Raw genomic sequence first — 13,426 nt, forward strand, 5'->3', positions numbered from 1 at the left:
ACAACGACACTTGTAATTACATTGAATTATGTCATTTTCTCAATTTTATAGGTGTCCACATGTCAGTGTCAATGTTGTGTCCAGTGTCCGTGTTCATGTCTATGCTACATTGACATTCAAGCATACTAGTTTTTAATCAGTGTAGTGTCGGTGTCTAGTATATGTGATAGTGATTCATAGCTAATACAACCCTAATCAATTAATAAAACACATACAAGTTATGTTTTAGAAACCGAATCCAACAATTCAACAGATTGAACCATACCCCAACACTATCTACAATTCAATTATTTGAGCAATTCAATCACAGTTTCACCTCAACTTCAAACAATTACATCATGACCCAGACATCTTCTGGGTTCAATCCGATTCAATTTCTAAGACATTGCGCACAAGTAAAAATTTCCAAACGAATTAATTAATTAATCAAACACATGTTATACCAGAGAAATTAATCAACCGCTTTTACGTTCATAAATAAAGACTTTATCATAGAATCTAACAGTATTCAAATCCAACAATAATCACGGCGCTATTAACACCACAACCATAATTAAAAACGGCAAAAACATAAAAACAATTATAAAATTGAATGCACTTTATTAATTCCACTTCTATTGCAGTAATTTTTGCACATAATTAAAACGAAAAAACAAAATTCACGCTAAATCTACAAATTTAAACAAAGAACGTTCAATTAGCAGCGATAATATCGCCGCCAAATGATTCAAGACCAAGATCTGCTGAGTCAGCAGCAGCAGGACTACCAGGAACAAAGAAAACTGACTTCGCAGCAACGAGTTTCTTCCGTTGTGGACATCGAGGACCGTAGATCCCGGAGAAGAAAGAAGGGAACCCATCGGCAGCTGCGGCGGTGGTTTGAGGCTGATCGGAGGGTGGTGGTGGTGGTGGTGAGGCTGGTGGACGGTAGATTGAGATCTGAGAGAGGGAGTTGAGACGGTGAGATCTGGCGGTTATCTTTGAGTCACGGAGGCGAGCTAGGGTTCCTGGTTTGAGGAATTTGTGGAAGTGGTTTGGTAAAGTAGGTCTTGTTCTCTGCTTCATGGTGATGGAAGAGAGAGGGAGATATTTGGGAGAGAGGTTTTAGAAAGAGAGAGAATTGGGAGAGAGAGGTTTTAGAGAGAGAGGAATGGGAAAAGAGAGAGATAGGGAAATTATTTAAGGAGGAATGAGAGAGGCGGGAAAGTGGTGAGAGCGGGGTTTGTGTGATTTTTTGGGTTTAGGTTTTGAAAGACAACAAAACTAGGGATAGAGGCGGGATCTTGATTCTTTCTTCACACCTTGTTTTTCTTCATTTTTGGCTCCTACCATCCTACTTTGTTTATATTTTCATTTTAATTTTACTTTTTTTTCCACTTTTTACTGCAATATTTTTTTAACTAGAAACTCTTACTTAGTTACAATCTCAAATTTAAAATATTTAGGCATATATCCACAAATGAAAAAAATTAAAAGAGAAAGAAATTAATCACATCACTTTTTACTTTTATCTTTGAATTTTTCGGGTGAAGATCCTCTCCATTTATTATCCTCTCCATTTCTACCATTTGAAAAGATAAAGACACATAAAAAAGTCAAAAGTAATTAATCATGGTGGGACCCACTTTATGGTAGGACCCACTACCTATTTTATGTGTCTATCTCTCTCCAAATTGCATACTTCCATTTATTTTCTAAATGGAGAGGATCTTCACCCGAATTTTTCTTATTCAAGTGTGTGCGCCTAAACATATTTTATTTTTATTTATGACCAACTTAGATTTTTCTTTTTTAACTTGATATCTGATTCAATGAACGATTAATCTAAAAAATCTAACAAGAGTTCAATTAAAATCAAAGTAAGCAGATATGATATTGGTTGGTATTTAAAAGATTCAAACTTAAAATTTAGAGCGGAGCATATTTTTAGATAGGTGTATTATTGATTAACATGCTTTGTTTGTTTACTATCTAACTTTATGAAAATGAAAATGGATTCTCACCAAAGAAAAATTGGAATGTTTATCAATTTTCACTTTGTATTATTCTCTTTCCATGTATTGTGTTTCATTCCGATCTAACTTTAATGAAAATGGATTCTAATTTCTGAATAAAAGTATGCGTGGATTTATTCCAAAAATTATTATGGTTATTCATCAACATGCCTTGTTTGTTTAATCTCGTATAATTTTAATTAAAATTGGATTTTCTCAAGTTTTACCTTTAATTATTCTCTTTAAAAAAAAAACCTTTAATTATTCTCTTTCTTTTCATCGATGTCATCCTTGCTGTAGTTTAATTGTTAATTGTCTGTTTGAAACTTCGTCCAAAGGACTTCAAATGCACGACTACAAAGAAATTTGGAAATTTTAGCTTCACAACATTCACGTTCAAAGGACGTTGAGACGCGCGAAACTTGAAGAAAACGCAAATCCAAACACAAACTTTCATAAAAAAATCAAAGTTTTCGATTGTTGGAACAAAATGTGTTTAACAATGAACCTTAAAGAGTTTTGATGATAACAAGGTATTAAAAATTGTAAATTGGACTAGCTAATATTTGTTCAAGTGTACAGGACCATAATTATAAAGTCACATCATCATTGGTTCTGAATGAGCAAATAAAAAGCAAAAGAAAATGAAGCTTAGATGATTCTGAAGGCAAAGCGCTCCTGAAGTCAAGCTGCTCCTGAAGAAATAGCGCTCCTGAAGTAAAGCTGCTCCTGAAGAATAGTGCTTCTGAAGACAAGAGGTCCAGAAGCCACATCATCAGAAGCTGCGTCATCAGAAGCTGCAGAAGTCATATCATCAGAAGCTGCCTCATCAGAAGCTATTTCACCAGAAGCTGAATTTCAACTGGATTTGCAAAGAATCAAGAATTGAAGTTTTATCAATGCAAAAGCTGTCTATTGGATTCGAAAACACAAACAAAGGATTAGTGGAATTTGCAACGGTCATTTCAAAGGTGTTTGAAGGCGTGTGCTTGCAATTTGGACGAAAGCGTTGACATTGTACTTTGTACGAATTGTACAACCACGTTCTCCACTACTCTGTTTTGTGTCCACGCTTCAAGACAAGAAAACAGCTCCAGAATACGGTCTCGCCTGCATATATGTTCCTTTGGATAAGGAATGGATTTCAAATTGGTTCTTCATAGGACAACAACCAAATCAGGCAAAAGATCATTGGTGAAAGATCAAGCTTCAACTAACGACTCTTTGGTGTGCTGGCAATTTCATAACGTCTCTTTCACACCTCTATATAAAGGAGTGAAGACCTAGAGAATTGGTAATGCAAGAACGCTAAACGAAAGACTCACAAGATTTTCACAAGTACCAAACCTCTGCTGAAATTGTTCTGCATTCACTTAGAATTTCTGTGTCTCAAAGTCATATCTTAGAAATTCTTAAGTTCATTGAGTCTGTATCTGATTTGTATTGTGAGCACCTCTGATTGTATATCAAGTGTTCAACCTTAAACAATTTTCTGTGTAATTTTGTTTAGTTAGGAAGTCTCTTGCAGTTGTGCTTGAGCAGGAAGTCTCTTGATTGTGTTCTTGAGCAAAGGAAGTCTCTAGCTTGTGTGCTTGAGCAAAGGAAGTCTCTTGCTTGTGTGCTTGAGCATTTGTAATCAGATATTACTCATAGTGAAATCTCCTTGGAAGTGCAAGGGGGACTGGACTACTTCCGGATTGTGGAAGGAACCAGTATAATTGCTTTGTGTCGTTCTTCTTCTCTCTCTCTGTTTTATTCCGCTGCATTTAGATTCTGATTATCACTTCAGAAGCTGTCTCACCTAGCTTCTGATCAGTGTGTTCAGTTTTTAGGAGAAACGAAGAATTTTTCAAAACACAATTCAACCCCCCTTCTTGTGTTTTTCTCACCTTCAATTGGTATCTAGAGCCTTGGTCTGTTGTGTAACACTTAACCGTGCAACAGTCAAAGATCTGAGAAAAACATGTCTACTCCTCCTCCTACTGGTTCTAGTGATACTAGCTATAAACATGTCTCACATGATTATAGTGATAGTAAGAAAACCAGTGTTGGAAAAGTTCCAAAGTTCAATGGAGATGCTGAAGAGTTCTCTTGGTGGAAGACCAACTTTTACAGTTACATCATGAGCCTGGATGAAGAATTATGGGATATTCTGGAAGATGGTGTTGGTGATTTAGTCCTTGATGAAGAAGGAGCTGCTGTGGATAGAAAGAAACATACTCCAGAACTGAGGAAACTTTACAAGAAGCATCATATTATCAGAGGAGCCCTTGTCACTGCCATACCCAAAGCAGAGTATATGAAGATGAGTGACAAATCCACTGCTAAAGCTATGTTTGCTTCTCTCTGTTCAAATTATGAAGGGAGCAAGAAGGTCAAAGAAGCAAAGGCTCTCCTGCTTGTACATCAGTATGAGTTATTCAAGATGAAGGATGATGAAACTATTGAGGAGATGTACTCAAGGTTTCAAACCTTAGTTTCTGGGCTACAGATTCTAAAAAAGAGCTATGTTGCTTCTGATCATGTAAGCAAGATACTCAGAAGCTTACCTGCCAGATGGAGACCAAAAGTGACTGCCATTGAGGAAGCTAAAGATTTAAACACTTTAAGTGTCGAAGATCTTGTTAGTTCTCTCAAAGTTCATGAGTTAAGTCTTAATGAACATGAGTCTACTAAGAAGAGTAAATCAATAGCTCTTCCATCCAAAGGCAAGTCATCAAAAGCTCTCAAAGTAGTTGAATCTGAAGAGGAAGAACAGTCAAGTTCAGATTCTGAACCAGATGCTGCTGAAATGGCCATGCTCTCAAACAGACTTCAATATCTGGCCAAGAAGAACAGAAAGTTTCTCTCCAGAAGGGGTAACTCCAGAAGCTCAAAGAAAGAAGATCAGAAGGGATGCTTCAACTGTAAGAAGCCTGGACACTTCATTGCTGAATGCCCTGATCTTCAAAGAGAAAAGTCAAAGGACAAGTCAAAGAGGTCTACATTCAAACCAAGCAAACTCAAGAAGCAGATTAAGCAGAGTTTAATGGCAACCTGGGATGATTTGGGTAGTGAATCTGGATCTGATAAAGAGGAAGCTGATGAAGATGCAAAGGTAGCTGTTGGGTTGGTAGCAACAGCAACTTCAGAAGCTGGATCAGATTCAGACTCAGAAGATGAAAACGAGGTATATTCCAAAATTCCCAGAGATGAACTTGTTGAGTCACTTAAAGAACTTCTTACACATTTTGAAGTAAGAACCAATGAGTTGAAGGATTTAAAAGAAAAATATGCTGATTTGGTACAACAGCAAAAATCAACTCTATTGGATCTGAAAGCTTCTGAACAAGGACTTAGGGGCTTTGATTTCATGTGTAAAACATATGAAGATCAGCTCAGGTTCTTATGTCAGAAGCTACAAGAAAAGTGTAATGAAAAACCTTTAAGTAACCATGAAATTGCTCTTGAAGATTTTATTATATCTGGCATTGACAGAAGCAGAGTAGCTTCTATGATTTATAGCATTTACAAGAACAATGGCAGAGGAATTGGTTTTCCAGAAGTGAAACTTGAGAAAACCAATCTAAAATCTTGTTGTGAATGCATCAAGGAAGGTCTGAAAACATTCTTTGTACCAGAAGGGGCTGAGTTGGAAACTGTTGTTCAATCAGAACCTGAAGCTTCTAGTCCTAAGGCTAAGATTACTTCAACGCCAAAGAACTCTAAGTCAAAGGCTATGATCAAATCTGATTCCAAGACTTCAAAGGTCAGGATCCTGAAAAGATCAGAACCTATTCCTCAGAGTCTGGTGAAACCAAAATCTGGGGTTCTGAAGTCTAAGTTTCAGAAGAAGATAGTTACTGCTTCTGAAGTACCAAAACCTAAGGTGATGGTTAATCAGAAGCAACCCAACTCACAGCACAAGGTACAAGAAGTGAAGAGTAAAGCCTTAAGTACTAACCTTCCAGGACCCATAGAACAATGGGTACCTAAATCTAAAAATGTCAATGATGCAGGTATGTCTAAGAGCAGTGCCAAAGCAAAGATCATGGTACCTAGACAGCGGTTGCTCAAGACACATGACAGGAGACAAGTCCATGTTCCTCAGCCTAACAATGAAAGAGGGAGGAAATGTGAAATTTGGGGGCAACCAGTCAGGCAAGATCATAGGTACAGGAACTATTGGTAATTCCTCTACCTCAATTAATAATGTATGGTTGGTAGATGGTCTTGAACATAACCTTTTGAGCATTAGTCAATTTTGTGATAATGGTTATGATGTGCTTTTTGAAAAACCCAACTGTACAGTAATCAACAAGAAAGACAAATCCATTGTGTTCAAGGGAAAGAGAGTTGACAATGTCTATAAAATTAATTTTTCTGAACTGGCTGATCAGAAGGTGGTTTGCCTACTATCAATGAATGATAAGAAATGGATGTGGCACAGAAGGTTGGGACATGCTAACTGGAGGTTAATCTCTAAGCTTAGTAAGTTACAACTTGTGAAAGGGCTACCAGACATTGACTATCATTCAGATGCACTCTGTGGTGCATGTCAGAGAGGGAAAATTGTGAAATCATCTTTTAAAACCAAAGACATTGTTTCAACCTCCAGACCTTTAGAATTACTCCATATTGATTTATTTGGACCAGTGAGTACTGCATCCCTATATGGAAGTAGATATGGATTAGTCATTGTTGATGATTACAGCAGATGGACTTGGGTGAAATTCATAAAGAGTAAAGATGTTGCGTGTGATGTATTCAGTAGCTTCTGCACTCAAATTCAATCTGAAAAAGAATCAAAAATTTTGAAAGTCAGAAGTGATCATGGTGGAGAATTTGAAAATGAGCCATTTGAAGCTTTTTGTGAAAAACATGGAATTTTCCATGAGTTCTCTTCTCCTAGAACACCACAACAAAATGGGGTTGTAGAGAGAAAGAATAGAACTTTACAAGAAATGGCCAGAACCATGATTCATGAAAACAATTTACCAAAACATTTTTGGGCAGAAGCAGTGAATACAGCATGCTATGTTCAGAACAGGATCTATATTAGACCTATTTTGGAGAAAACAGCATATGAACTCTTTAAAGGAAGAAAACCCAATATCTCTTACTTTCATCAATTTGGATGTACATGTTACATTCTGAACAACAAGCTCTACCTAAAGAAATTTGATGCCAAGGCCCAAAGGGGAATCTTTTTAGGTTACTCTGAAAGGTCAAAGGCATACAGAGTGTATAATTCAGAAACACTTTGTGTTGAAGAATCTATGCACGTTAAATTTGATGACAAGGAGCTTGGAGATAAAACTTCAAAGCAAGGTGAAAGTTCTGCAGAGATACAGGTTCCTGAAGCTACTCCAGAACCTGATCAGATAGCTGAGTCTGAAGACAGTCCAGAAGCTGAACCCACATCAGAAGCACAAGATGAAGCTGCTTCTGATGAAGCACAAGATGGCTCACATCAAGCAGATCCTCCCAGAAACACATTCAAACACAAGTCTTCACATCCTGAGGAGCTAATCATTGGAAACAAAGATAGTCCAAGAAGAACAAGATCACATTTCAGACAAGAGGAGTCAATGATTGGACTAATCTCAATGATTGAACCTACAACAGTTGATGAAGCACTTTCAGATGATGGATGGATCCTAGCTATGCAAGAAGAGTTGAATCAATTTCAAAGAAATGATGTGTGGGATCTGGTACCCAAACCTCAGCACAAGAACATTATTGGAACAAAATGGGTATTCAGAAACAAGCTGAATGAGCAAGGTGAAGTAACAAGAAACAAAGCCAGGCTTGTTGCACAAGGGTATAGTCAACAAGAAGGCATTGATTACACTGAAACGTTTGCTCCAGTTGCAAGATTGGAAGCAATCAGGTTACTTCTTTCCTATGCAGTTAATCATGGCATAATATTATATCAAATGGATGTCAAGAGTGCTTTTCTAAATGGTGTCATAGAAGAAGAAGTGTATGTCAAGCAACCTCCTGGATTTGAGGATATTAAATATCCTGACCATGTTTTTAAACTGAAGAAATCACTATATGGCTTGAAACAAGCTCCCAGAGCTTGGTATGATAGACTAAGTAATTTCTTAATCAAAAATGACTTTAAAAGAGGACAGGTTGATACTACACTCTTTAGAAGGACCCTTGGGAAAGATATTCTTGTTGTGCAAATATATGTTGATGATATAATATTTGGTTCTACTAATGCATCTCTTTGCAAGGAATTTTCTGAGTTGATGCAGGATGAATTTGAAATGAGCATGATGGGAGAGCTGAAGTTCTTCCTTGGCATTCAAATCAATCAATGCAAAGATGGAGTCTATGTTCATCAATCAAAGTACACAAAGGAGCTTCTGAAGAAGTTCAAACTTGAAGATTGTAAAGTGATGAACACTCCAATGCACCCTACGTGCACCTTAAGCAAAGAAGATGAAGGAGCTAAAGTAGATCAGAAGCTGTATAGAGGTATGATTGGTTCTTTGTTATACCTCACTGCATCTAGGCCAGATATTTTATTCAGTGTATGCTTGTGTGCAAGATTCCAATCAGATCCTAAAGAATCTCATATGACTGCTGTCAAGAGAATCTTCAGGTATTTGAAAGGAACAACTAATCTTGGACTCCTTTATAGGAAATCCTTAGATTATAAGCTAATTGGATTTTGTGATGCTGATTATGCTGGTGATAGGATTGAAAGAAAGTCAACCAGTGGCAATTGTCAATTTCTGGGTGATAATCTTATATCCTGGGCTAGCAAAAGACAAACAACTATTGCTATGTCTACAGCAGAAGCAGAATACATTTCAGCTGCAAGTTGTTGTACACAACTACTCTGGATGAAACATCAGTTGGAAGATTATCAGATGACTGCTAACAGTATTCCCATTTATTGTGATAATACTGCTGCTATTTGTTTGTCTAAAAATCCAATTTTGCATTCAAGAGCGAAGCACATTGAAATCAAACACCATTTTATCAGAGATTATGTTCAGAAAGGAATTTTAGATATACAATTCATTGATACTGAAAATCAATGGGCTGATATATTTACTAAGCCTTTAACTGTTGAAAGATTTGATTTTATAAAGAAAAATTTGAACATGCACTTTGTATCTGATTAAATGCTTGCTTGCTCCTGAATAGGATTTTAGGTTCTGAAGTTAGTTCAGAAGCGGTAGTCCATCAGAAGCTCTTTATTGAGGTTCTGAGGAAAACTCGCTTCTGATGATGACGTCAGCATCTGAAGTCCAGAAGCTGGATTTGTTGCTTCTGAATAGTTGAATTAGTGGAAACGTTGGAAGTTACCTTTTAAAAAGTAACTTCTGGCCCACTAACTTGGTAGTCACTCTGTGAACTTCTTACGTGGCCTGTATGTGTTGGTGTATAACTAAAAGGGCAATGATGATTTAATAGCTTTGAAAGTACTTTTCACGCGCCCCCAATTTTGTCATTAATGTTATGTTTGTTTGTCTCTTTTGAATTGCAATCGTTTTACTTTTAACACTTTGACAATTCACACACTACTCACTCACAACAAACACATTTGCTCTCATCAGAAGCTGTACAGGTATTGAAATCAGGTCAAGTATTTGTGGTATTCCAGTAAGAATTGCGGAATGGCAGATAGAAGCTGTACTCTGTAGAGAGGCCTCTGGAAAATACTCTGGAATTGATCTCTCAAATACAGCTGAAGAACGCCTCTGGAAAGAGAAAGTAAACTTGGCCCTGTACAACTCAACACAAGCAGGAAAGTATGCTGATCTAAGCATGGATAAGAAGCTGCTTCTGAAGATTCAGAATGAGGACTTACTTCCATGTGGTGGAAGTGAGAAACCCAATTTGGCACAAAAGGTCTTTCTTCAACACTTCATTAAGAAGGAGAAAGTGAACGTGCCAAAATATATGTTCAAATACTTGATAGAGTGTCTGAAACAGAGTCAGCTGCAGAATAGAACCTGGGTACCTTATGGAAGACTCTTGTCAGAAATATTCTATCAAGGAGGAGTCTTGGACAAGCTAAGCAGTGCTGAAGCCTTCACAGACGAGTTGCTTGATACTAAAACTGGAAAGTTCATTAATGCACAAACCCTCAAGAATATGAAGTTGATCCCTGCTGTCACCAAGCTTCATACAGATTTGAGTGAATCACTTGTTAAGTCTGATCTTATGAAGGACTTTCCACCCATCTGCAAGAAGGATCCCATTGAAGTGCAGATGTACTATATAAAGGAACATTTTGAGGCAACCAATGAGAGAATCAGATTGGAAGATATTCCAGAGGAAATGTATGGTGGTGCTCTGCCACGAGCCAGAGGCAGAAAGTCAAAAAGAAAGATGACTGCAGAGCAATATCTAGAGGTTGAACAATCTGCTAAAAAGGCAAAAGTTGCTACTGACAAGCTCAAGATTGGTAGTTCATCAGTACCTTCTATTGAAGAAGCCATTGAAGACATGGATTCCAGGATGATCATGGATGTTGGCATTACTCTTGATCAACCTGCATTACCAAAGAAGAAAAGGAAGCAAGCAGTAAGGAGGACCAAGAACTTCCCTCATGTTTCTAAAAAGACTGAAGCTGCTACTATTGTGTCAGAAGCTATTGGAAAAGCTATGGAGATTGCTGCTGAGCTACAAGAGTCTGTAGTTTCAGAAGCCAAGCAACTGTTGCTGATGACCAGTGAGTCTGTTAAAGAGGATTCTGATCCTGAACCAGAGAAGGTAATTAATATATCATCAGATTCCGCATCCACACCATTATCAGATTCTGATGATTCTGATGATGATATACCCTTAGCCCAACTCTTTCAAAAACCAGTAAAAAGCCAGTCAACATCAACCAAAACCAACAAAAAGCCCTCTCAGTCAACTACTTATGAACCAGTTGGTCACATAATTAATGAGAAGTTGGCTGAAATGGCTGTGCAGAGAGAAAGAGTCATTGAGACTATCTTTCGCCTTAACCCTCAACCCCTTAACATTCAACCTCTCAACATGATTCCTCCAGAAAATGTTGAGTTTACCTCAGAAAAGGCCTCTGAAGCAACTCCAGAAGCAGTTGCTTCTGAAAACGCTGTTTCAGAAAACCCCCATCAACAAACACCTGAACCACATAAACCCACAACACCCCCACAATCACCAACAGCTACCATTGACCCCCAACTCAACACTCAAACATCAACTTCACCACAACAACCACCAACTGAAATTGAACACTCCCCACAACCAACTCCCATGGATGTTGACATCTCTCTAGTCAATGTTCAAGCCTCAACCTCTACCACTCACATTGCCTCTGACCAGCCTTCATCTTCAAACACTCAAACACACTTTACCATTCCAATTCCTAACCCTGTTCAAGATCTGGAAATCAGTGATTCTGATCTTGAAATCCTTGAACAACCACCCACAAACATCCTGGAATCTGGATATATTAATTCTGAGCTTCTGACAATCCTTAGTAGATTGCATAATCTTGTGGATCAACGAAGGACAATTGATCTCACAAGTGCATATGAAGACTCCTGGGCATCTCTTCAGAACCGGGCAGCTGAGCTTATTGAAGAGATCAAGGCTAAATGCATCAGAGTCAAGCAAGCATCAGTCAGAAGGCTAATGGAAAATCTGAATCAGAGTCTTAGAGTAAGAAGTTCTACACTGCTCCTGGCAAACCAGCCTTTCTTCTTAGAAACGGATTACTTGACCAGAGAAGCAAGGTTGTGTAAGCTTCTGAAGAAACAGATGGCACAGCAGCAGCAAGAAGCTAAGGAAAGGGAACAGGCTCTTCTCCAGAGGCAACAACAGCTTGAAGAACTGTTGCAGAAGAAGATTGAAGAAATGGAGGAGATGAAGAAACAACATCAAACCAACACTTAGTTGCACACCCTTGTGTTTTTCTTTTTGTTTGTTGTTTGTTTTGAATTCCTAGTCCTTGCTTCTGAAACCATTCTGTTTTAATTCTCTTTGCTTCTGAATGCTTACTGATTCTGACTGTTTAGCTGCTTCTGATATTTTAGATATTCATGTTCATATATTTTTGATCTGATTAATTTCTTGTATACTCTCTTTTTGTCTTTTATGTTTTTTTTTATTTTTTTGATAATGACAAATGGGGGAGTATATGTGACAAGTATTTAAAGGCTCTGAGCCCCATTAATGGCATTTGAAATTTTTTGAAAAAATTCTATCATTTTTTTACCTTATTGGTATAAGCTATGAACGAACGAAGGAGTATCAAAATTCAAGTAAAATTAATTGAACCATTCTTCTTATCTATAAGTTAATTCTTTCAATGATTCAATTTTGTTTTTAAGCTCTGATATTTTTTATTGTGCGAAAAATGAATTTAATTAACCCGGATAGAACTTAGGGGGAGCTTACAAACCTCACCTTAAAGACTATCAGACTCAAGGGGAGTTTGAGCTTACAAACCTCAGATTCTGAGCTTACAAACCTTAGAACCCCAAAGTCAACTTGTTAATTAGATTAACAACAATTGATCAATTTTAAATATTTTTGTTTGTCATCATCAAAAAGGGGGAGATTGTTGGAACAAAATGTGTTTAACAATGAACCTTAAAGAGTTTTGATGATAATAAGGTATTAAAAATTGTAAATTGGACTAGCTAATATTTGTTCAAGTGTACAGGACCATAATTATAAAGTCACATCATCATTGGTTCTGAATGAGCAAATAAAGAGCAAAAGAAAATGAAGCTTAGATGATTCTGAAGGCAAAGCGCTCCTGAAGTCAAGCTGCTCCTGAAGAAATAGCGCTCCTGAAGTAAAGCTGCTCCTGAAGAATAGTGCTTCTGAAGACAAGAGGTCCAGAAGCCACATCATCAGAAGCTGCGTCATCAGAAGCTGCAGAAGTCATATCATCAGAAGCTGCCTCATCAGAAGCTATTTCACCAGAAGCTGAATTTCAACTGGATTTGCAAAGAATCAAGAATTGAAGTTTTATCAATGCAAAAGCTGTCTATTGGATTCGAAAACACAAACAAAGGATTAGTGGAATTTGCAACGGTCATTTCAAAGGTGTTTGAAGGCGTGTGCTTGCAATTTGGACGAAAGCGTTGACATTGTACTTTGTACGAATTGTACAACCACGTTCTCCACTACTCTGTTTTGTGTCCACGCTTCAAGACAAGAAAACAGCTCCAGAATACGGTCTCGCCTGCATATATGTTCCTTTGGATAAGGAATGGATTTCAAATTGGTTCTTCATAGGACAACAACCAAATCAGGCAAAAGATCATTGGTGAAAGATCAAGCTTCAACTAACGACTCTTTGGTGTGCTGGCAATTTCATAACGTCTCTTTCACACCTCTATATAAAGGAGTGAAGACCTAGAGAATTGGTAATGCAAGAACGCTAAACGAAAGACTCACAAGATTTTCACAAGTACCAAACCTCTGCTGAAATTGTTCTG

The 13,426-nt window shown here is 37.6% G+C and overlaps 1 protein-coding gene across 1 annotated transcript; it reads right to left on the reverse strand.

The window, feature by feature from the left end:
• Positions 1-580: 580 nt before the first annotated feature.
• LOC146950357 (uncharacterized) lies at positions 581-1,242 on the reverse strand. The gene has a single exon (XM_085746275.1). It carries the CDS (start codon positions 1,063-1,065, stop codon positions 694-696), a length of 372 nt encoding a protein of 123 aa, XP_085602401.1. The 5' UTR covers positions 1,066-1,242; the 3' UTR covers positions 581-693.
• Positions 1,243-13,426: the final 12,184 nt, after the last annotated feature.

This window comes from Medicago sativa, chromosome 2 (genome assembly GCF_051527215.1).
Source record: "Medicago sativa cultivar Bolivia chromosome 2, Bolivia_mono, whole genome shotgun sequence".
NCBI classification, from domain to species: domain Eukaryota; kingdom Viridiplantae; phylum Streptophyta; class Magnoliopsida; order Fabales; family Fabaceae; genus Medicago; species Medicago sativa.